This window comes from Neopelma chrysocephalum, unplaced genomic scaffold, assembly GCF_003984885.1.
Source record: "Neopelma chrysocephalum unplaced genomic scaffold, ASM398488v2 Primary Assembly neopelma1_72, whole genome shotgun sequence".
Classification (NCBI taxonomy): Eukaryota; Metazoa; Chordata; class Aves; order Passeriformes; family Pipridae; genus Neopelma; species Neopelma chrysocephalum.
The window spans coordinates 6,745,263-6,771,051 of record NW_020897732.1 but is presented as its reverse complement, the minus strand read 5'-3'; the positions used below and the strand labels follow the sequence as shown (position 1 = coordinate 6,771,051).

At 36.3% G+C, this 25,789-nt stretch overlaps 1 protein-coding gene across 3 annotated transcripts in view; it reads right to left on the bottom strand.

Annotated features, from left to right (window-relative positions):
* Positions 1-1,220: 1,220 nt before the first annotated feature.
* ESYT2 (extended synaptotagmin 2) overlaps positions 1,221-25,789 on the bottom strand; it is an 80,194-nt gene continuing 55,625 nt past the window's right edge. The window contains exons 10-24 of one of the 3 annotated variants that reach the window (XM_027686860.1): positions 25,614-25,696; positions 24,298-24,346; positions 23,526-23,615; positions 22,867-22,962; positions 20,042-20,143; positions 15,880-15,942; positions 13,859-13,933; positions 12,674-12,760; positions 11,690-11,839; positions 10,284-10,672; positions 7,692-7,790; positions 6,983-7,114; positions 5,496-5,601; positions 4,558-4,607; positions 1,221-4,428 (exon numbers count right to left, since the gene is read on the bottom strand). In XM_027686860.1, the coding sequence (XP_027542661.1) occupies positions 4,383-4,428; positions 4,558-4,607; positions 5,496-5,601; positions 6,983-7,114; positions 7,692-7,790; positions 10,284-10,672; positions 11,690-11,839; positions 12,674-12,760; positions 13,859-13,933; positions 15,880-15,942; positions 20,042-20,143; positions 22,867-22,962; positions 23,526-23,615; positions 24,298-24,346; positions 25,614-25,696 (1,617 nt within the window). In that variant the 3' untranslated portion in view covers positions 1,221-4,382. The remainder of the gene's footprint in view (positions 4,429-4,557; positions 4,608-5,495; positions 5,602-6,982; positions 7,115-7,691; positions 7,791-10,283; positions 10,673-11,689; positions 11,840-12,673; positions 12,761-13,858; positions 13,934-15,879; positions 15,943-20,041; positions 20,144-22,866; positions 22,963-23,525; positions 23,616-24,297; positions 24,347-25,613; positions 25,697-25,789) is intronic. The other 2 variants (XM_027686861.1, XM_027686862.1) reach the window with 2 other exon arrangements.

The window sequence follows — 25,789 nt, the reverse complement described above, 5'->3', positions numbered from 1 at the left end:
AATTGGCAAACACTGCTCCTAGAAGAAGCCTGGATAAACTAAAAACCCTAACGAGTCTAAAAGGTATAGCAAATATTAAGAAAAAACTAGGCTTGGGTGAGACCATCAAATTAATATCAAAGTCATCTGTAAGAGTGTCTTGCACAGTTATTTCTGCTCTCTAACAAGTTCTTGTGAATACACAGGCAGTGCTGACCCAGGTACCACCTGTCTTGCAGGACTGAATCGAAGGTTTGACTTTGACCCAAGTCAGGAAAATGCTGACACCGGATCAGTACTGGCACTACCAGGAATTGTGCCATCCAGAAACATCTGGCTTTGAGGGAGTTATGGAGATAGGCTTTTACTTGGCTTTAGCTGCCTTCCTATTGATTTCTAGAAACCCTTTATTCTGCTAAAAAAAGGGACTTATCTCCCCTAGGAAAAAAGCCCAAATACACCAAAACTGAACATAATTTTGTAATTGGTATCAATAAAGATTATTTAGTGGAGTCCCTCCTAAATGTGAGAGTGACTGGGTGATGAACTTCTGCAACCATAAATAAAAATTTATAGTTGATGCAAATTGACTGAGTATTAGGAATTTAGAAAAGTTGTAGCTGTTTAAGGGAAGATCTATCATAATTAATTATAGTATCATAATGAATTATAAATTAATGTTTAATGCAAACAGCATAATTTCTATGGCAGTGTTTCTGTAATAGAGGCTCCAATACCCCTTTTATTATTTATGCAGTACATCATTACATTTTCCATCAATATCTGCCTTACCAAGCAGGTGACAGACAGGAAAGAATGCCGCAGGTAGAAATCTGCTCACTCTAAATCTAAGGCAATTACATACAGTTCTAGAACATAATTAATGACAATTGATTAGTAAGTGCTAGAATCATGACAATTTATTCAATCAATCCATTTAGGAGAAAAAAAATAATTAGACACTGAAGTTGAACAAAGGGCCAACTAATTCTTATGTGTGAATCTGTTCCAGAACAAGAAGCACAGAATTCCCCATAAAGTATCCTGCACTTCTCACTCTGTTTTCTCTCATGTAAGACCCAAAAATCTGCCTACAGATCTTACAGTAAGGCTCTCCAGGTTAGAGGAGTCAGCATACATAACTATTTTAAAAATTCACCCCATCCTATTACCAGTTAGGACAGGGATATGCAAAAGAGAGGAAAAGGGAGTGTGTGTGTAGAGGGAAGCAACACACCGACTTCCATACGAACCATTTATTGAATAAATACATGCATCATAATGTAGAATTACATGAGCAAAAAAGGCAATCTGTACAAAATTGATTACCCTTTGTTCTCATTTCAACTCTCACCATTTGCTGCAGCTCTGATAAAGGATTCAAGACAGAAAATTAAAACTTGTTTAGTCCAACTCCAAGTGATATGCATGCTGATTTGAGTCCGGGTTACACCACTGCTAGAGTTCAGAAAGCTGGTTTTCCTGACAGTGAAGCAGAGTAATTCTAAAAACAGTTTCAATAGTAGAGAACATGTGTTGGTATATACAGATAACAAAGCTTATTTTTAACCATTTCTTAAACATCTTCATAAGTTCATATTTTAAGGCACAGGATAAACAAGAACTACATGAAAAGCTATCAGTTGATATTGAATAAATGACTTGATAATGAGGTGCAATTTTTGCCAAGAGGCAAAATTGTCCTTCCTACTTCCATATAAACGGAACAATTGGAATTTGGTAAGTTTAATACAGAAGTTCCATCTACTATCAAACGAATCAATCTCATCTAGGCAGTCATAGGCTGATCCAAATTCACTCAGGAGAAGGTTTCTAAAGAGTCTGGCATCCAGGACTGATTACAAACAACAGAAATTATTGGTGCTGAACTGCAATGACAATTCAATCTTTTTATTTCCAATTCCTGAATGGAAAGTTGGTTCTCTAAGAAACTATCCCTAGTTGTAGGTAGTGAGCTATTTTGGAAAGTCCTGTCAAACCTATTTTGAAAACTTTATTCAGTTACTCACTTTGTGCTATCATCTCACATTTACCCAAACATGGCATTATTTTCCACCTTGAAACTTTAAAAGACAGAATGTCCACTTTTTTATTGTGGAAGTGCAGAGTTTTCTGTCCCCATACTTCACTTAAGACTTGAAACACCAAATTAATTTAACGGCCTAGTTGTTGGCTACAGATCAAACTCTGTGGAGTCACTGGCCAGGATGTACAGCAAAAGTCCTTCCACCTTGGACTGAACCAAGGCAAAAGACAATTATGCTAAGCTGCTGCTCTTAGACCTTCTTTATTTAGATCAGCTTTCAGGTTCTGCATTTTCATGGCATTAACAACATTCTCTGTCTTTCCATTCTTAACAGTTTTTTAATGGAGAAGTAGCAAAGAAAATATGCATTTTATAATATATTATATTTTATATGAATAGGTGAGGGAATACATTGAGATACTCATACATTCCAATATAGAGTGAAGCCTTCAAATGGAAATGTTTTCTTACAAGGAATCTCTCCCTACTGCCCAGTCCAGTAACAGCACTAACAGTACAATTTACAGTGCAAGGTTTTTTGATAAAATTGTCTTGTATAAAGTGTGGCAATGAGAAGGCCATCACTGTATAGAGGTGTATGGGTGTGTGTCACACACATCCATGACAAATGTTCATGTTAAACTGAATTCAGACATACTGAAATTCTTAGACTTGAAAAAACTAAAAAGCTACATCTATGGTAGGCACTTTGGTACATCTAGTAATGTAGGCATATTCTACACCTAGAGTTAAGGTTCTGTCAGTAGTCTTACGATAAAGCTAATTTCAGGAGTTCATTATTCTGCTTTAAAATTCTTTCTTGGCTGAGAGATCATCCTAGAATCTTAGCTAAATAATATACTTTGTCTAATTGCATACTTATCCAAGGATGAGGGCCTTGGCTCTGAAAGAGCCAAATTGTTCTCTTGGATTCTTAATGCACATTTTTCTAACAGTCAAGAAAACTTGCCAAAAAAACCCAAAAATCAGTTCAGAATACAAAAAAAATTCCCCATAATGCATAAAATTAGAGTTATGAGCTCAGCTGTTTGGGCTGATACTCCCCCTTCAGCTCCCAGCTACCTGCTTCAATCAGTTTGTGCTCATGGTGTCACTGCTGCAGTGTGGCCCAGCCCATGGCAATGCTTCAGGAGAGCGCCCGTGTTTCTCAGGAAACCCGTGGGGACCACTGAAGTGCATTTTGTTCATGCACCAAACACACTGAGGAGCAATGAAGCAACTGCAAAAGTGAGTGTCATCTCAGTTTCCCATTTTCTTACCTCTTGGTGTTCATTTGAATATTACAGAAGGTATCGCATAACATACTATTTTAGCATGGTGTTGTATAAGAAAAGGAACATATGTCTTGTACATATGCCTACTGTATGAACTGACATTGCAAGCTGATTTGTCTACCTTATAAATCAGTGAAACATGGTGGTAAGGACAGCTCAAAGTGGTTAAAGATTTTCTTTATAATACAGAAAAATCCATGTCCTCAAACCTTCAAAAGGTCACATGTCTAGTACTCTAGAGTACAGGAATAAATAACAAAATCCAAGTGAACTTGTATAATAAAACCGTACTCTTTGTTATGTTTACTCCACTAAATGAAAACTCAGATTTAGAAACTGTGATTTGTGGACCTCATCCTCTATTTATACAGTATTTATAGAATTCTCATTTTTATTTATAATATTTTATAGCATGATTTTTCAATAATACATTTATATATAAATATTAAAATGTTTATGTTTTGTACATTTTAAGCCAGCCACACCGGGCCAGAAACACAATAAAGTAAAAATGTTTTTCTGCAGTTTGTTTTTGCAGAGTATCACAAAATGATTAAGACCATTGTGCTGCAAAGACAAAAGAGATTCATCTGAAGAAATTAACATGCATTTAGAAGAAAATAACTATATCCTTTATCTGATTTTCTTCTGAATTCAAACCAGCATGAAAGAATTATAAAAAAATAGTATATATTTACATGGTACAGTATACCTTGGTGAGATATAAAACAAGGCAGGAAAACAGCAGAACATTCTTTTCACTTTCTAATAGGTACAGCCATCATAAAGGTCAATTTAAACACAAAAGGTTACTTTACTGTACTATTGCACATTACAGTAACACACAGAACTGTTTAGCAAAATAAAATACAAAGTTTAACGATGAGAAAAGCTACATCTACATAAAATGACCAAGTGTTATAAAATTATTGGGGATGTGTCTAAGAACTAAATCAGTAAAGCTATAAAAATAATATTGGTACATCTGTGAAACCAATGCGTTAAAAATGTATAAAGGTTGGCAAAATTATGCTTTTGAGGAATTCCCAGTATCCATGGGCCTAACTTGCACCGTGTGGCCTTGTACCATCTTCTGTTAAATCATACCTGAAAATGAAAAAAAAAAAAGAAAAAGGATTTTTTTTTTTACATTTAGTGTGTATTATTAAAACTATTATTAACACAGCCGTTATTGGTATGTAGTATTTTTATTAATGAAGGAAATATTATACTTACCACTGGGTCCAGCCTTTAGCAAGTTCTTCAGATGCCAGAGGTATTAATAACTGTGGAAAGTTAAATTACCAATCAGTGCATTGTGTGTGCCTTTTAAAGATCAAATCTGACAATCCTGTCAACTCCAGCGTAAACAACAGCATTAGTAAACAATATATTTTACATCCTTGTCATCATAGCTCTCTGCTACCTGCCTGACTTGTGGTAAAGTTTCAAGTTGCTGGTTTTGACCTCAAAATCCACACCTTTCAGAGGCACAGTCCCAGAGCACCTCACAGCATTACAATGGCCAATAGCCCTCCTGGGAAACAGGAAAATTGAGGACACTCTTCACCATGAACTGACCATGATTCTGTATCTCATCCTCTTCAGAGGTCAAATATGGCAATTTTCAAGGGTGCAGGAATATACTATTCCACTTTCATGCTCCAAATCAGATGGGTAGGAAACGGGGTGATTTAATGTGTGCCTATAGACACTGAAGTCATAAACACTACAGCTGGTGTTGGTACTGGGAATGTCTCCAGCAGCAGTTCTTTCTCATGGATTTTACAAAATGGAATTTTAATTTCTTGTGTGTTTCTCTAAGTACTCTTGCTTGTCTTTCCAGTTTTGTTTGAACATTTTCTGAGATATCATCTGGTTTCTCCTGGTTATTTCCTTTCTCTGATGATATGATTATTAAGTCAGACAAGCACATTTCTTTTGTTACTGCGAACTTAACGCCCTCTAGAAGAGATTATTGCCTCATTTTTTGTCTGCTCTGCAGTCTGTTCCTTCCCTTACTAAAACTTGACATATGAGGCATCTATAATTTTTGAAAGCCTCATGCCTGACTCAGGTGCTTCAATCAACACTAACAAGCTCATATCTCAAGAGGATTTTAGTTTTATATAAAAACATGCTGTATTAACAGAATTTGCTTATTGTCAACTTACTTTGCCAAGCAGCCCTTTATCTTTGGACAAGAATCCACCACTGTTCTTCACTGCTACATCTAGTGTTCTTCTCTGTACTTCAGGCAGGGAAACACTGAAATCAAACCTGGCAGGCAAAGTGATGCTTTAGAGGGAATTCTGTACCCAAGGTGCAAGGTCAGCTCCTACAGCTAAATAGCAATTCAAATCAAAACCAAGCCATCCTCCTCCCCAAATAAAAAAATGAGGTCTGAGACAAATGAAGAAAAAAATCCCAATGTTTTGCCTAAAATGTTCCTTCAATACTACAATCAATATCAACATCAAATGTTTGAGACTTCTGTTACTTTTGATCTCTAGAAGGCATTGGTAAAACAAAACACACCAAACAAAGCAAGGGAAAAGTCAAGCACTGACTCCAGAGAGAAGAGAATGTGGAATCCTACTACTCTGACAGCTCAGTATCAGTATTCTCCAAAAGGGAAAGACTGGTCAGTCTTACTGATCCTTGGTACTTGATAACCAGAGATTCTTTTCTTCTCTGGCACACTAAGGAAACACATCCACTTTTAAGGAAGAATGCATTTTGTTTGCTAGAGTAGAAACTTTGAAAAAGTGAGGACAAGGTTATACTACAACCTACATCTATTTGTCACTACAGTTCCTAAACAGCTTTATTGCTTTGCAATACATTTTACTTGGAAAGGCACAGTAAAATAAATCTATTACCTGGAATGAACAGGAGATAGCATCCTGCACTACCAGGAAAACCTACCAGAGCCTCTAAGTAATGATTTACAGATCTCCCTCGGACAGAAGGGATTGAAGTGTTGCTTTTCCTGAGTTAATTTTCTTTCTATAGAGAAAGGTCTTAATTGAAAAGTGATAGGTGGGAGACTAAGGGGCAGATGTGTGAGGGAAACTACCATCAAAAAGTAGAGTTCAAGGATAAGTCTTTTTCTGCATTATAACATTGCACAAGCTTGTAAAACTTCCAACATATGGGCCAGGATATAATTTATGAGGAAATTTCCTGACTCCCTGGATGCTGAGAAGTGCTACCAAGCAGATTGACTGAGCAATTTGACTATGAAGAGACACTGGTTGGCCAGTCCCCTTGAGAAGGCAGCAACAGCCAGGCAACCAGCCAAACATGCTTCCTGGCAGGAAGGGACACCAACAGCACTGGCCAGCCAAAGGCACTCGTGTTCTGGTCACCTGCCAGCAGAGTGCACGCTGCTGCTTAGCTACCAGCACAGGGGGGATGTAACTGGTGCAGGATAAGGCAGGAAGGAGAGAAGTGGCTGGGAACAGCAAGAAGGGCTGTAGTGAAAACAGAGAATAGAAGGACGGAAGAGCTGTTATAGCAGAAGAGAAAGGTGTGATCAAATCTGATGGTGACAACTGGGAGCTCCAACAGTTCATCTGTTCAGGAAAGCTCAGAAACCTTGATTCGACAGCTTTGTAATTACATGACATAAAACTACGACACATAGTTTAGAACATACATTTGATCAAACACTGGGTTTAATGTCTTCTTTGATACATGTGTTTTTCTTCTTCCTGATCGTCTCTTATCGGGCAGTAAATACATTCGCACATACGGATCAGATCCTTCTTCTGAAAATGCGATTAGATTTCTGCGGCCATGAAAAACGAGGAAAAGCACTTAGAAAATCAACAGGACATTGCTGAATGTAAGTGTCTACACTACTATCACTTAATTTAGTACATGAAGCAGTTCTGGAGCATCCTGCACAAAGTAAGGTGTGCAGGATACAGCACACGGGTAACAGCAGTGGAAAACAAAAACTAAAACAAACGCCAAGCAGTGACTTGTTCAACACCAGAGAAATGGTAAGCAGACAGCAGAGGTGAGAATACAAGGTTTCCTAAATTCCAAACCAAAGTTCTGATATGGCTTCTCAAAAATCATGTGTTTTAGCCATTCTGTGCAAAATTCAGTCTCTTAGAGACAACTTCCAGACACTGCTGATAAAAATCTACAGGTCATTTTCATTTAAAATCTGACAGAGGCATAATAGACAAATACAAAATCATAGCAAAATCTTCGAATAAGTTTTTAGTGATTCTGATGTTTACAGATATGTTACCTTAAAAATAACAAAGATCGACAAGACAACCAATTTAAAAGTAAGGCAAGCTATGAAAAATTTACGAAGAAATATAAAATGAAATTGTGTATTTTGTGCTCACCTGCAGGAATGCACCACCACAATCAATTTGTTTCTTTGTGAACTGTGACGAATTGTTAGCTGAATCTGTCCTAGTGGAGACTGCCCCAGGGTTGTTCCACTGCAGAAAAAAGCAGAACATTACACTTAGTTTTTCAAATGTATATTAAAAGTAAGACCCAACTGAAAGATATGTCAGGTAGTTTTCCCAGAAATCATGTATTATCCATTTAATTTTTCTCTAAACCAATGTTTAAGAGAGCACACATAAGCATGTGAGCATATCCCCATCAGTTTCATGTTCCTTGTCCAACAACTCTGCTCTCCAAAATAAGCCAGGTATTCTTGTCAGTTTAGAGGTCAGCTGCTCCTCAGTACTTTGAAAACCATTATCAGTAAAGAACTTGCTTACCCTAAAATAAACATTAAAGCAACGTTTAGGAAATTGGAGAGAACAGTGGTGCAAACTGCAGTGAAAACCTCAGTGATGGGCTACTGTGGGGAATCCTGAGTGGACTAAGACCCCTGAGATGTGGAACAAAGGCTGGCTGAGAACGGAGGCCTTTGGTCCTGACAGACATGCACCCTGGAGAAGAAGAGAAACATCAAGAGAGAACTGTCCGTGAGAACAGAGACTTGTTGTGAGCAGAGTGACTGGGAAAAATATAAACATTAGAGGAAAACAGGAGCAGGTGTGCAGAAATGTTTTGGGAAAATAGAATTGAGACAGTCTACCAATTATCTGTAAGAAATGTAGTTTGTGTGTGTAAGTTGACCTATCTGTGTGTGGAACGTGTGTCTAAGAACTGTATGAAAGGAGCTGGGAGAATACAGCTCGGGACTTCTCTTTCTTCTAATAAAACTTTCTTGCTGAACATACCATGTTATGACCGTCCTAACAACGACAGGCCCAGAGCCAATTAGAACAATACAGATATTCTTGGGATTAAGATAGTGATACTTAAACCCACTTATTGTCTTACAGCTCAAATCACAGTATAAACACAACCATATCACAATGAAAATAAGATTAGAATCAATTTACACTTACAAATACATGTCATGCCTAAATAAAAAGCAAACACCATGTTTAAGAATTTTGAAGAACGGCCAATAATTGCAGAGTTCCCTCATCTCCATGAAATGCTCATTTTAGTTTGTGTAAACTTACTATGAGTATTTTCCATATATTCCATATTTTTCCATATTGCACAGGACAGTATATGGCACATTTGGCATTTTTCAGTCACTTGAAGTCACTTCAAAGGAGAGCTGTGCCTCTTGTGAATACCTACTACAGAGTGACTGCTCCATTAAAATTGCCAAGTAATTCACTTCAAAAATTAGAATTAAGCACTTCATACAATGAAGTATTTTCTTAGTTCAAAAAGATAAAAAATAACCTGAGCACCTAAAAACTTGTGGCCTGCAATAAATGACCTCTTTACCTGGAGCTTTACCACTCTTATCAAATGAGGAATTATGACATTTGTGTATAAAATAAGGAGTAGTATTTCAATATTTATCATAATTAACAAAGTCTAACCCAGTTTTGGGCCAGAGGAGAAACTGGCAAAATGAAGACAAGTCAGGAGAGGACCATAAAGATAAATGGGGGTCTGGAGCTCATAAGCAGGTGGTGGATTTGTACAAATTGAAGAGACAGCCAACAGCAGACTCAGCTGCAGCCTTTCAGAACTTACAACAGACATTTTAGAGAAGATCGAGTCTGACTCCTCATGGCTGTACACAGTAAACTAACAAGAGGTCACAGACAACTTGCAGCAAGATAAATTTCAATAGAAATGAGAAATGTTTTCACAGTGGAGTGGTTAAGCACAAGAGTTGCTGAGGAGGTTTACAGAATCTCCATCCTTGGAGATATTCAAAACTTGTTTGGACAAGGCCCAAGAAATCTAACTTTGAAGAGAGGGCTGACTGACCTCCAGAGGTTCCATCCAACCTATATTATTGTATTGATTTTGTGAACTCTGATAGAGAAAAAAATGAATCAGTTCAATCCCTTACAAATAAAAAAATAAAATATTTCTAATTAGATTCACAGAGAAGCTACATGAGTAGGGAAGGAATGGTTTCCACTCTCCCATTCAGAGCAGAACTGCTGCTCAGCTGCCTGTACTTGGTATGTACAGCTGCCCATTGAGGCAAGTAAAAAAAAAAAAAATCAAGAATTTAAGGAAGGATGGCTGCAGCAATCCTGACTGACTGAACAGTAACTGACTATTCATTTAACATTCTTTGTAGTCAACTATCCCTATGAGTAATTAAAAAATACCAGCTATATTCAACCTTAATTGGTTTAATTAATGTTAATAAGATTCAGTGGTGAAAACAGGGAACTACTGCATGAAACTACAGAGTGCAACTATGAGAACTAGGTGGACTTTATCTTTCAGATGACAATGGCCATGGTAACTTCTAATTGCAGAATCTGTCTGAACTGAGGTACCGAGAACAAGCAGAAAATCACAGTGACAGAACAGTGGAAAATATGACTGCAGTGAGAACTAAGCACTCCTCCTTTGGCTGCACTGGTGACATTTTTTGTAAATCAACTTAGATGTGCTGCAAACCCAAGTGATTCAGGCCCTACTTCTCCAGCTGCCGGAGCCTCTGGCGCAGCTCCTGCGTGGCGATGGGCAGGGATATGTCGGAGGCGATGCTGGGGGTGGGCTCCTTGACCGACAGGTGGCTGGGAGAATAGGAGAAGTTGGAGGCGTGGAGACTGGAGGAACTGCGGCTCAGATCCGTCGGCCACTGCGGGCTGGCATTGGCAGCCTGACTTTTGTCAGCTGCATCAGTTTTTTTATCACTGTCAGTCACTGGGGAAGCTGGAACAGGCTTGTTTGAATCGGGTGTCGGCGAGACAGGAACCTGAGGCTTAAAAGATGATTTTCTTGCATCTTTGGAAACAGATGGCCTTTTTACTTGGGCTGAGTGTTGATGATCTGGAGATCTTGCTTGCTTTTCCAGAGAAAGGACCTAGATACAGGAGAAATACAGATAAGATTACTATTTTGCAGTATAAAAAACAGGAATAAATTTATTTCTACAAGAGTACTGGCTGGTGACAAGTTGTAAAGTTCAGACACTAAAGCAGAATCAAAAATATTCATTTATTCACTCTATAACAGGAAATGTTTTGCATGGCAAAACACAGCTCCACCTTCTTTGCAGCAACTACAGTAACTTTGAAACAGTGTGAAATTCTCCATTAATTTAGAATTATTCTCATTATTCCCTTTCCATATTCTATGTGCTTCTGGTGCAAGTGCTATTTAATTTGTAGCTTAGCTATCTGGAAAGCTATTCTATTTCTTTCTTCTAGTTTTTTGAAATTTAATCTTACATCACAATTTCTTCTCACTTGTTGTCCTTACTTTCACTTTTATAGGTTATTTTAATTTATTAATGACGTGTAAACAACAAAGGGTTTTAGATAAGAAAAAATAGTTTGACAGTGTTTGCAAAGAGATATACTACCTTATTAAATCAAATAATTTAGCTGGGGAAAAAGAAAACCAACTTTCAAATATGCAAGTTTTGTCTTCAAAACTCCAGTGTGCTTGAAAGATGGTTTGAATTTTTCCAGTACTATGAACGTACTTCCTTTCCCCATAAACTTTATTCCTTTTAAATCATCAAGACCTCAGTTCCATTGCTAGATAAAGGTTATTTCTGATCTGTACCCTACTGAGTCACAAGAGATTTGAAGGAATCCAGATTCCAAATGTGATTTCCAAACCTAAAACCACAGGGAACCTCAGTTTTACTTAATGCAACTGACACTGTTTCATTTGAAGCATTGTCTGGTTTTGAAATAGAATGTTTTTAAATTAAAGGTTATCTTTGTGTACTGATAGCACTGCAACAACTAAGGACACTTGGCATGTGACATCAAAGGAAATGTACTATTATCTTCTTCAAAAAGCCAGCAGACCAGGAGCCACAACAGCCTGAAATATTCAGATATTTACAGTGTGAAAAGTTTTAGAGTACCCTGAGTGCAATCTTCATGTTTATAGTGCTGTTTGGACCAGAGTTGCTCAAGTGGAACCGCTGATGCATAGTTAAGTCTTCACTCTCTAGCAACTGGCTTAGAGGCAGCTTGAAGTTCCCCAAAGAACACTGGTGCTGTTCATCCCTCACCTGAAGTAACACAAAAGCCAAGTCATTTTGCATCATCTGCTTTTGTAAGAATTAAGAGAAAGAAAAGGAAATTACATTTTTATTTAAAAAAATAAAATCCAAACAATACTGTAGTTCGTTCTTAAACCAAATTTCCTTGATTTTAAGATTACTTTACATTGATGAAGGTAAAAGCAATGCTTAGTTTCTTCAACCCTACCTTCTACAGCAAAAGCAAAACAGAGAGCTAACCATCACATCTACATCTCCCTGATCCACAATCAAAATAATTACATGGTTTCCAAACTCTGTGTGAAAATGAATTCCCACAACTGTTAGAGGAAGAGTAACTAAGACAGCCCTCATTTACACTTCAGTTGCTTTGAACTATGTAAAATGACATTGTCAGCAGTGTAAAAGGATATCTTCTTCATTTTTTGGATAAAGCAAATACTTCCTTGGTATGAGAGAGGAATAAAATCAGCCACATGTAACAGCAATTTCTGTTAGTAATTAAGACTGCTGGTTCAAAACAGGTATCCATAATTTACTTGCTTTTTGGGTTTGGGGTTTTTGGTTTTTTTTTTGGTTTGGTTTGGTTTTTTTTTAGGGAAGACAACCATTAACTATGTTTTTCTAGTGAGAGTCTGGTTATAGTCTTTCTTTCTTTTAGTAGTAAATGGAAATAAACATTTCATAGCCTGGTCTTAAAAAACACTTAAAGTATAAGTGTTTAAGTCTCATTTAATGCGACTTTAATGAGACCATTAAGTCTCATTTCATAACAGCTTTTAATGTCTCAATGTTACTACTGCAATGTCTTAGGAAAGAAAGTGTGAGAGCGAGACAACATACCTCAACTTCAAGATCTTGTCTTTTGGGATTGTGTACAAAGAAAGTAAAGTTTTCCTCCCATACTGGTTCATTGGTCTTGTATCGAATCTGAAGTCAGAGAACAGGAAGCACACAAATTATGAAACAGTTTAAAGTCAGTGTCAAGAGTTGAGTACATTTTTCATTTTGGTGCTGCAAAATTTATGTCTGAAACTTGACATATTTAAACAAAGGCCAATGGGATCTGCCCACCCAAAGCATACACAGTATCACATATTAAATTACAGAGGACATGTAGTAGAATATGCTTTGTGTGAACTTCACACTAGGCTATGAACGAACACAAGGTCTTCAGACTAGCATGTTCTCTCTTCACATACTCCTTGGTAAGTGCTTAAATAACTCAGTGAAACTCCTATAAAATAGTATTTTTCCTTCTTATCTCCAATTAGCCATGTGGAAAATTTCACTGCCAAATCTCACTATTTTCAGCAAACCAATAATGCAGGGGGAGGCAGAGCGGCAGAGAGAAAGAGGTGCTTGTTGAAAAAGTCACCTACAGGAGCAAAGGACTTGGGTTTTTATCTCCACTCTCCAGTACAGATCAAAACTAAGACTGTACGTGAGGTCTTCTTTAGGCTTTGTGACATGAAGAAGCCAAATTAGATGTCCTCTCCCTTTGGCTCACTGACACTTCTACTTAAAAAAAAAAAATTGCTTTGCTCTTGCTATTTTATTTTCATGAGCTGTTTGAATGCACAGAGGTTAGTCAGGGACAAGACGCCAGGTGTACTGAACACCTTCAGTCAGAACAGAGGGATCACCATCAAGATCAATCTCATGACTGGCATCTGTTACAGGCCACTCAATTAGGAATGAGACATGGATGATGCCACCTTCTGACAACTCAAAGCTGTCTCAGGTCTGAAGAAGAAGGTTCTCACTGAAAGCTTCAACTACTCTCATGTCTTCTAGGAAAGCACCACTGTGGAAGGACTTCTACAAATGACTAAAAATCCCATGTCTACTCGCAGACAGTTTAAATTGAGTCAGCACCCCTTCAATCTTTGGCTGCTTGTTGGCAGTTTCAGCTCTGGTGGTAACTCAGGGCAGTGTAGGTGCTCCATGTCTTGACAGCCAAACACCAAGCCCACAGAGCCACCGAATATTTGAAGACAGAGCCAAGTATAAAGAGTAGGAACTTACCTTACTTTCCTGTGCCTTGTGCCCAACTGACAGCAAAACAAGTGGGTTGGGATTGCTGTTTATTTTCTTTCCTGACTGGTAAAGAAAAAGCAAAAACTTTGCCTTCAGAATAAAGCAAAACCTCTCTCCTCTGAAACTTACTGACTGCATCTTAAAAATACAAATCATACGCATTCTACTGTATGTTTATCTATGATTCTCAGTATTTTATTCAACTGGCTTGAATGGCAGACTGGCTGTAACTAGCGAACACATCCACGTAAAGGCATCCAACTACCCTGAATATGCTGAAGCAAAACCCTACAAATAAGTAGGAGCTTTAGACTCCTTTTCATTTTCTTTGAATGAAACTGGTAAGGTGCAAATTCTTATCTTTTAATGAGCATTGCAAACCCCAAAGCTAATGAAGCATAGTTAAAACTGCAAAATGAATATTTCATGCAGATGGGAGATATGAAGAAAGCACAAACTCAGGAACTTTATATACATTGCTGTAGTACTATTAAATTAGATGTGATACCAGAACACTGATATTCCCTCCTTTTCAGTTTGGGGAGAAAGAAGATGCACTATAATGTACCTGAGGGATATTTCTACAGTTTACAAAATACTCTTTATTAGAGAATCAACCATCTGCCATATCTGAGCCTTGCTCACCAGTTGTATAGCATTAGATCAAACTGTGAAAATAAACATCAGTTTAGAAACAAATTATGTATGCAAAGGAACATTCCCAAGTACATTTCTATCACAAATTTCAGTTTAACCTAACAAAAATTTAAGTCAGAAAGAAAATTTAGACATGAAAGTTAATCATCTCAGGCAGGTGTTAATGCAGTTTAAAAGGTCTAGAAAATGTAGGATACATGGTTAATAATATACTTTGAGTTCTACCCTGTAGGAAATGTATAGATCAGGTATGTCAATAGAAAGTCAGTTAAAATCGACTTAATGCATGTAAGGTCACAATTACAACCAAGTGATTCAAATATTTATACATTTGAATCAAGAAAGTGCACAGTTTAGATATTTTTGGGATCTGAACTTACATTTTGAACATCATACTTTCACTAATATTACTCGACTTTAATGTAACATACTGCTTATAACCATCCTTTCCTTTAGAAATAAAGCTGTTAAGAAAGCACTCCTTTCTTGGATGAATGCTGCATTTATCTTTTTTATGATTTCTAATAAAAAATATTTACCTCTCAAGGAAAACAGAACACAAAGGTTTACAGAACAGAAAGAAAGTCAGATTACATTGTAACTGATGATGTTTTAAAATAGTAGGTGACACGTGTTTCATTTCTTTCTTTGTCCATAAAACAGTGCCTGAAACTTTCTTCTCTTCATAAAATGATGAAACTACAGGAGTTGACAAAAAGACCCTGTTGCTGATATGTAAATATAAATAATTTTAATTCATGCTAAATAGGTGGCAATATGTACACACACATATAATGCACCTCTAACACCTGCTACTGACAGACTCATTGTTGACAGTCTATTTAAAGACTGCCCCTTGTCCAGGTTTCTCCAGCTGAGAATTCAGCTCATGCCTTCCAAGGTTGCCTATCAAAAAGCTGGGCTAAATTTTTTAGCATTTATATAAAAGATGTAAACCTTCTAAAAACATCTAACAGGAACAAGGTTATTTCAAAACAGTCATTCAGAGCGGACTGATGAATATCACTCAGTATGTAAAAGATGTCTTAGCTTTCATGTCAGCTTTATTCTTTAGTTACAGCTACAAATTAGCTCTCAGGATGATTTTTCCCCCAGTCTTCTAAAGCAGTCTGTACTCCACTAAACTGATCTAAAGTCCAAATTACCACAGACCACAGTATTTTATCAATGTCTTGACAGCGTCCTGAAATCAAACTGAAGTAAAATGGAATTGCACTAAATACATATCTGGCAACAGAAATTCTATCCAGTGTTTGAAGAGAAGTGTTGCAGGCATTTGTGTACTTCCAATTACTTTTGTGACCTTAAATGGACAACTATATTAGTTTTACCTTTAGGGCTTTCTGAACAGCAGCCTTCTTCAAGCCATCAGGATTAAATTCTAATGGATTATTCTTTTAAGTCAGGAGAGAATGGAATAGGAAGGGTTAATAAGTCATGCAATGAAGCAATTTCACTAGGTTAATTAATTATGACATGACAACATAGGACAAAGCAGGGGAAAAAAAACAACCTAAAACAAACCCAACATCTTTCAAACAAAACAATGAAGCACCACAACAGCAACAATAATGCCTGACAAAACTTTTTTTTCCTCTTCTCCTCTGAATGTTTGTATTTTGCTTTAAAACTAATATACCCACTTTCAATCTGCCTATATTTTCCTTATCATGTTTTTTTTACCATAATAAAGGTAATTCACAAAAAAAGTTTTATTTAATGCCTGATGCCCTATGAACTGCCTTCTGAATGAACCTTTTTAAAAATTTGGCTAAGCATATTCCCACAACATAGAAGCTTCTCTGATGATAAGTCAAGTAATTATGTGAAAGAGTCCCTCTATGGGACAAATTACAACCCCATTGAAAGGGACTTGGATCATTACAAAAGTCAAAGTTGTTTAAGCCTCTTCAGATAAATAATGCAAACACTGCAAGCTAACTAGAATGAAGATGTACTACTTTACTCAATTGTCAATCAAGACATGCAAATACACCAACAATAGGAATTCAAACTGACTTAGCAGGACAAAACTTCTGACTACTTTGAATTAATTAAGCAAATTTTTAATTTTTTTTTTTTAAATTAATATATTGCTTTTTAAGTGAAATATGTAAAGTACAATAATGTCACAGAAAATTTGCATTCAATTCATAAGAAATTATTTCAGGAAGTAAGATTTTGAAAGAAAACAGACTTCAAGTTAGTATACTTATGGCTGGCTTTTCCTTTAAGTACACATTTTTGTTGCAAGAGAATTCTGCTTTAGAAGCTGTAGTGTGTAGCAATAAAAACACCTGCAAAATTGCCTTTTAAAACATGCTGGTTTATGAATAGGAACTGATATTATTAATGCTCTGCCAAAAGAAATGCCTTTCTGAAATGAAAATCCAAAATTTGAGAAGAGATTTAACCTTTATGCAGAAGTACTGGGTTACATTTTCTTTTCGGATGTCATATGCTCAAGTTGGCCAATATATTCCACAAGATTCCTGCAATCCTGCTTGAAAATTTCTATTTCAGAATGAACATGCAATATGATTAAGCTGGAGAGAGCCAGAAATAAGGTTTGGCTAGTTTTGTGGGATATTTTTCTTAAACATTATTTTTTCTTAAAGTAAAATTAAGGAATTGTCCACAGTTAATTCTCTGACACATTCAGAACTTAATATTGACTTCAAAGATGGAGACTGCACACTATCCCTGGACACATCAAACCTAATGCTTAACTATTTTTCATTAGAAAATTTTTAAATGTCCAGCAGGTACATTCTTTGCTGGAGTTTAAGCACTGTTCCCTACTTTCAGGGAACTTTGTTTGCAGCAGTCTTGCATCATTTCCATCCACTCCTTTAGTAGTTGTGGCTGCCCCATCCCTGGAAATGTTCAAGGCCAGGCTGGATGGGGCTTTGAGCAACCTGGTCTAGTGGAAGGTGTCCCTGCCCATGGCAGGGGGGTTGGAACTAGATGGTCTTTAAGGTCCCTTCCAACCCAAACCATTCTATGGTTCTATGATTCACTTCCTAAGGCTAAACTCGCTTCCTCTGCTGGTCACATTTACTGCCTTTCTCATTATCACCAGTGCTGTCCTCCAGATCTTTAATTGCTATGGCCAAAACCAGGGCCTTAGGAATGGCTAAGTGGAACAGGAGGATTAGTTCATACATCTTACAGGCTACATTCCTCTTTTCTACACACACTGCAGTGTTGTTTTTTATAACAATATGATATGGCATGCCTACAAATCTATTTCTGTAGGGCTTTCCTTCAGACAACTATTTCCATCCCACATTTATAAGGATGCAATGACTCTATTTTCTCAGATGGCATCTGCAACTCATCAAATAGTTTTGAATCTTAAACTGCCCCTCAACTTACTGGACATTTTTCCTTCACATTTGTACCTTTATGTTCAACGCAGATCCCTTTTCCCCTACATTGTTATTTCAAAGAGTTTTAAAAGTTCAAAACCAAACCTATGTGATCAATTATAAAGGCAGGCAACCAATGATTCCTGGATATCAAATATGTCTCAATTCCTCTGGAATCATAGCAAGGATGGGCCAAGAGGGACATCAGCTGTGGCAAATGTGTTTAAGCCAGACTTCAGGTTTTAAGGGAAGGAGCTGCAGGTCCATGAGGATGGTGGCTGAAAAGCTGGGAGGGAGGAGACTGGGAGTATTCAAGATAAAAAGCCAAGGAAACATCTTGCCTTGGGTGACAAAATAGTCTTGCTATGCTTCTGAGCAAGAACTGCAGTGACAACTGACACACTGGAATTCTCTAACAGATGGTGACATTTGCAGTAAATCCTAATAACAAACCTATAAATTATACAACAAACTAGTTTGTTATTAAGCCAGCTCCTAATTCAATGCCCTTTAGAGTACAACTCATTACTTCTATTGACTCACTAAGTGTTGCTTGGAATTAAAATGGAGCTTTAGAAGCTTCTAAAGCCGTGAGTGCATCCCCAGCTGACGACCAGAAGACAGGTACTGATCTGTAAGAGCTAATTTTAAATATAAATAATTTATATGTTATATAGACACGAAAATTGTTATGAACTGACTATCATAAAACTAGTGTTACTTTCAGAAATTATACTAAGAATACTATTCATACTTCTTAACTTCAGATAAATCAGATTTAGATGGGTATATGTCTGAATTTGGTGTCTCAAATGTACATTTAAAGCTGACAAACTATCTAAAAAGGAACAGGGAGCACTTGGGATTTTCCTCTCCCTATATAAAGTGAGCTCCTTTTTTAAATTTTTAACACTTCCCCTGCTAGCTCACATTACATGTTAATTAGATATTGAACTTCTAGGTGTGAATGTTTGTATAATACCTTGTGTTTAAAGATGCCCAGGGCTACACCCTTAATTTTAATAACAATTATTTTTAAGATGTATCTACTATTTGTAAAACTAAAAGAAACAGCAACTACTTATCAGTTTTAACACCAAAGTGACTGAACCATAGCTTATGACCTGCATTTCTTAGTCTACATTTTAACAAGATTTGATATTGGATGTAACTTTTTGGATACTTTAAAATTAACTTCACAAAACTAAGGGAAAGGCTCACAGAAAAGGGTTTTGCTGCAATTTGGGGGTGTGGGGTGGGGGAGGTAGAGCAGAGAGAAAGGTGTTTTTAAATCAAGGATTATGTAGCCAGCCAGTAACAAATATGTCTGCACAATCTACAAAGGCATACCCACCTCTCTCTGGGAAAAGAGTTCTTACTCTGAACAGATTCTCAGTTTTTTTGAAGATACCAGGGTTGTGTTTACAGATTTAAGTGTAAGGCATTCAGAGGGTCATCAGTTTGTAATAATTTCATAACATTAAATTCAAGCAAAAAATATTACTTGGTGGTTCACCCTAGCCTGGATTTTCCTGACTAGAGACTAATTTGAAAAAAAGAAAAGGAGCTTGGGAATTTGCAAAACAAGGAGCATCATGGAGTGAAATAGAATTTACAAGGGAATTAATAGTTTGGGGAGCAGGAAAAACTGTACCCATTTTTAAAGCAATACTTGAACCAGTGTGGAGAGGTTGCAAGTTCTTACAAACATTGAGTGCATCACCTTTTAAAGAAACTACAGGGATGTTGGCTGCAATATTTATTAGTTTAATTCCTTTGCAATAGAAGCCAACAATTCACCAGCACACAGTGTGCTAGAAGAGTATGCATTTTATTTCTCAATGAATCAGCAACTTAAGTAAAATGTAAGAGCTTTTACAACAAACTTATCTTGGGTTTTTATCATAAAAGGTTAATTACTTACCCAATGATATGCTGATCAATGAAATTTAAGTAGCCTTTAAAATGCAATAAAAATAGCACAAAAACAAGGCACACTTGTTGAAACCATGCAGGAAAACAAATTGCATGCTCTCATTCCACTAGAGTGAGTGGCTTTAGTAGCACTAATCCACACTCTGGCAGAGAAAAGGTACAATACAAACAATACCAGAGAACTCACAAATAGTGCTCTATAGAGTGAGGTAGTGTTTTCACAAAAGACTAGTCCCGATGCTCTCCTCTCTTTTAAGTATCCACACCCAAAGTTTCCCTCGTAGATACTCTTAGGAAGATGGAAATGGAAGGAGAAAGCAGAGTGATGGGATTGTGGCAGAATGAATGCATAAGCAGCTTTACTACACAAAAAAGTTAAGGAAAACAGTCAAAGGATTCCAGAGAAAACAGCAGATAACAAGAAGTAAATATTTGTCATTACAAATAGTTTCATCTGTTACATGACTTTCTGTAGCACAGCAACGTGAAATGCTTTTTGAATTTTATTTTTTATTAATTATTCAAATATATTAACCCACTTTCCAAGTTCACTCCTGGTAGTTCAGATTTACATGGCAGATCCAACTAGGTAAATTTAAGAGACCAGCCTTCTACACCATTTCTATTTCCTTTTCAGATAAACCATCCCAGTGTCTCAAACTCACAACTGTGATGCACCCATGCAAAAGAAATGCCTGTGTTGGGGTAACTCAGCACTGTAACTCAAACAAAAAAAGGCTGAAGACATGATCTAAAGAGTACTGCTGATGAGCATTAACTTAAAGCAATTTTCAAGGTAATTAAAAGTACTTATTCATCTAGAAAACATTTCAGCTATAACATTAAATTTGTGCACAAAAGTCTTCCAAACTATTAATAAGGGTCAGTTCTTTCTGACCCTTCTTCATTCTCTTTGAATTTTCTCTTCCCCATAAATACAAGCAATCTAGGAAAGTGATTTTTTGTTATTATTCTATATAACCCTTATCACTGAATATGAACAAAGCATGAGAAACTAGTAGACTTCCATGTTTAAGTTGTTCCATATTAAAATCCTGTGGACATAAAAAAAGCTGTATTTACTATAATTCACTGCAGTTTATGTAGCAGCTCCATGATACCGTCTTTATAGAATGTACAGGAATCTTTTCAGTTCTCCTGCATGAAGAAGCCTTCCCATGGTATTTCCCCCCACCTAACTGTGAAGCCTTTTTGTACCTGGTTTTGGAAAACTTTAATTTAACACAATATCATATTATTTTATTGTTGTAAACTTGTACACCAAACTTGAACACTTTCAAGTGTTTTATGTTACTTTCTATTATATTCTTTATAATACTGGAAAGAAAATGACTTGAAGTTAAATATGGAGTCATTTGTAGCAAGTGCTTTTCTGGGCTGGTAGAGCAAGTGAAAAATAAGAGGATTAAAGAGGTCCCACATTATGACCAACATTCTCAACCCATCCAGGCAGTCTTATTCTCTAGACAGAACGTCAGATGCAGCAATAAGAAATTTGGGATCCTGTTTCCAAATTTCCTAACTGGTCAGCTTTGTGAAATGAACTTCCCCTTTCTGTGCCCTAGAGTTTAGATTGTCTACTTTAGAGACAATGTTAGAGAATTCTTATTTAAAACAGGAAGGTAAAAAATTATGTCAAAGCCTCTGAGTATTTGCTGGGGAAGCTAATCTAATATAGAGAAGCAGAATTGTATGGAAAAGATTGGAAATTGTGGATGAGAGAACTCTGAATCATTTAAGTAAGAGGCTTTAGTGTATTTTAAGAAATATATTCAATTTGTTTATTCAGAAGAAGAACACGAAAATACAGATATCTGATCAATTGAATCTAGTGCACAAAAGAGATGGCAGGCAGACTTTCTGGGTGTTGCACTATTCTATTCTATTGTATGCATAATTCTATTCTATTACTGCTTCTTCTCTACTGGAGTAATTATTTTCTTCTTCTGCTAAGTTAGAGTTTGCCTGAATTCAGTACAGTGAGCTTAAAAAGATAATGTGGGGATCTATTCCAAATAAGTCTTTTTAGCTTTTAAGATAGCTTAGAAATACTACTTCCAAACTGTGCTTTATACACCCTGGAAGAACCATGTAATCACTAGTCAGTGATGTAAATTGTTTGGGCTACTAAGGTTTGATTTGTTACCATCCTGATGCAGCATTTTAACTTAAAATTGAGCAGATAAATTTTCAAAATGCATGCAAAAAAATCCAAGGCTTGAAAACTGTATTCCCTGGTTAGTATTTCAGTCATCATTTCCAGAACTTCTCCTCTAATAGCAATGCTGAAAAACAGCAATACTCAATGGTAAGCTTCACATATCTCTTTATAGCAGGGTTTACTTTAATACTGCTATCAGTTACAACCAGGAACAGTACTTTACTAACCTGAAATAAATTCCAAAACAAGCTATTTTACAGTCCCATAGGATAATCCATAGAGTGACAGAATCATTATTTTTTTAATGTTTTGCACAAACAAATAAACAATTCTCCAAACAACAATCTGATAGCAATCTCCTCCAAGTGTTTTGCCACTGTAACATCAACTGCACAGTATTCATTTCATGATGAGGACTTCAGTACCTTCAAATCTCCAGCAATACCCTAAGCCAAAGCAAACAAGTTTACCTGAACTCAAGGAAGTGGGTCTTTTCCCAGTTAGTTCCTTAAAATTCCTCATGCTAATCCCATACTATTTATAGAAAACACTGTGTAATAAAAACATGCAGCCTTTCAAGTCCAGGAAAGGAGCATTCTTTAAAGAAAAATCACACTGATTAAAGAGTAATGTTTTAATAAATAGATAGCTATAATACTATCCTACTAAAAAAGCGGACCTTACATTACACGTTTTGAAAGGAGAGAAAGTAAAGAATCCATGGCATAATGTGTGTTAGTAAAGCAGTGTGTCATACTACCAAGCAGGACATGCTGGAAGTACTCAAGAGATATCCATGACAAAAGGGTGTCCAGCAGAATGTAACTTACGGGCAGATTTCTTGCCGAGTCCAAGTAGAGGATAAGCAACGCAGATGAAAGCCCATCATTGGCTTGGTCTTTGTCAGCTCTAATGCTTGTTAGCACCTAAACCAAAACCACACTGTAAGCCTTTCTGAAAATCAAGTACTATTATTCCTGTCTCATTTCTGAAATATATTTTAAAGACATCTCCTGAAACACAAACGTTCGCATATTCACCCTGTGAAGCACAAAAAGTAAGTTTTCAAGTCTCATATAGATTTTTATTGCATTTTTATTAGATTTTTATTTCCATTTTTATGGAAATTTCCACCACATTTCCTAATTAATTTTTTTAGATTGGACAGATTATAGTATCACATCCAGCTTTATATCCTGGGCTAATGAAATGTTAGTTGCTATTCTCAAACAACAGCATTAAGAGAAAAGAATAGAATGACAAAAGCATTTTAAAATCCCATGTCACATTATAGTCCCAATAGTACATTGACAGTTATAAATGGTTTGAGATTTCTGTAGACAGATACCTTGGAATAAAGTTAAAGGTTTATCTGATTGCACAACAGCTAGAGAATTAAATTACTTGCATAATTAACAAACAAAAAATCACAACAAAATCACCCCACAATGATTAAGATTAGAATGAAAGAAATGTGTTCCTTTAATACCTTGTCTAGATTGTCAGCAGTTGGCATCAATGTGAGCCATTCCAGTTTTAAATGTAACTTTCCTTTGGACACTTCATCCAAAGTAAACCACTGAAAATCAAGCAAAGTAATGTGAAATACTTTGACACCAAACAAATACATGACTGCAATTGGTTCTTCAGGACATTTAGGAAACACTAAGCTCTGCTAGACATCTCTGAGAGCTGAAGTCTGCATAAACTGAAAAAATCTGATTCATTGTTCAAAATTCACATAAAATATTACAACACAAATAACAAGAAATAACATAACAAAAATGGCCAGACAAATCTAACTATGTAACTCTGTCATACAGTAAAAGCATCTTTAAAATACCAAGAGAATTCTTTAAGTTCTATAAAGGTGTTCTGGGAATACAAACCCTGCATAATGTTACTATAAAAACTTCTCTTACATATAGGACAAAAATTAGCCTGCTAAGTCTAATAATAGTTAAACTGGGTAATTAACTACTCTCTTGCAAGAAAAAACTCTTATCAAATATAAGTTACTATTTTTTGCATTTACATAGTAGCAACCTTAAAACCCCAAGACAGTCGAAAAATGGCATTATTTTCCAGATGTCACCAGTTCAGATATTTCTTAAACCACTGTACTGATCATCAGGGGATCTCCTTCTATACCATTAAGGTTATTTTTGCTCACACAGGAACAATACTCAGGAAAAAATAATGCAAGAACAACTACATATACAACATATGGATCTTTTTAAACCAAAACTTACTGAACTTACCTCATCTAGAAGACGCTCCTTTTCAACTTCAATTAAATCTATCATCAAACTAGAAAAAAGGGAAAAAAAAGAGTAGTATTTTAGCCAAGAAACAAAAGATCTAATACAGAAGTCAGCTTCCCCTGTGCTTGCTGAGTATCCAGGCTTCCACTGAAATCAAAAGAGCAGAATATTATTCTTTTAGCCCCTAAAAGAAAGAGAAGTAGGGAATGAAATGGCTGAACGAAGATGAGTGCAGGGTAACAGAAAATACACCTATGCCAGAGCCCAGTTTGTAGCTACAAGAGCAATGACACAATATGGACTCACATACATATGACCAAAATCTCAAAACAGAGACCATGTCCAAACCACCCTCTGCAAACAGCACCTGGACATATTCTGTGACCAAACTCATGCTCTGGCAGTGTCTGGGAGAGTGCTGGTTCACACGAGCTAAAAACGTACCAGGGAATGAATCTGCTAAAAATTAAACAGGGCAGACAAGTGCATGCCAGTGCATGAGCATTTGTCTGGCTTTTTATTTTATTAGTACTGATGTATACATTATGCCACTTCCCCCACCACCACCTCAGTGTAAGATTAGGGAAGTGCAAAGAAAAGAATCCTTTGTACTACCTACTTCTTTATTTTAATGAGAAAAGAAGTAGGTACTGTTGCTCCTGTTAAGAGAGAAGGAGCTGGAAAGATAAGGGAGTTCTACTCTGTATGGAAAGCAACAATGAGAAGCCCCAAAACTCTGCAAGAAATAAAGGTGACAAATTACTGGAGAAAGAAGGTGACTGAAACCCTGAGATGTTTATGGGTAAACACTATGGCCTGTGGAATCTAAGAGTGACTCATGTTTGGAAAAGCATTACAGAAAAATTTTTTCTTTAATCAAATAGTTAAGATCAGCTCTTAGAGAAAAATAAACTTGAGACAGACATATAAAAGCTATGATGATGAACAATATACACAGTTATAAAACTGAATGAACTTTGCCTGAAGAAATAATTAAGACTTAGCGCTAGCTGACAAGCATTAAACAGCCAGGGCACTATTCTGGGAACCCACAATACTTAACTTATTTTTTAAAAAAAAACATAAACATATAGATATGTATATATACACACAAGCACATTTTAATATAAATATATTTATATACATGAAGTAATTAGGGAACTACTTACTACTATAGTTTTGAGAAGATAATTGATTTATAAATAGTTATACAGCAAAACCACAATTGCAATAAAATAAAAATAATAAAAAGACTACATCACAATATTTCATCTCTTTTCAATATCTACTAACATATTCTCCATAACATTTACCTTCCCAGGAAGTCATCTTTATCTGGGTCTTCATCAAAGAGCTCAATCTCTAGTTCCTGTCCTGGATGTTCATAGACTAAGGCCTGGAAGTACAGTGAGATGGCATTGTCAGTGGTTAAACTAAACTAAAAAGTTGGTCAAATGACATAGTAACAGTAAAATAGTAAACTGCAGTG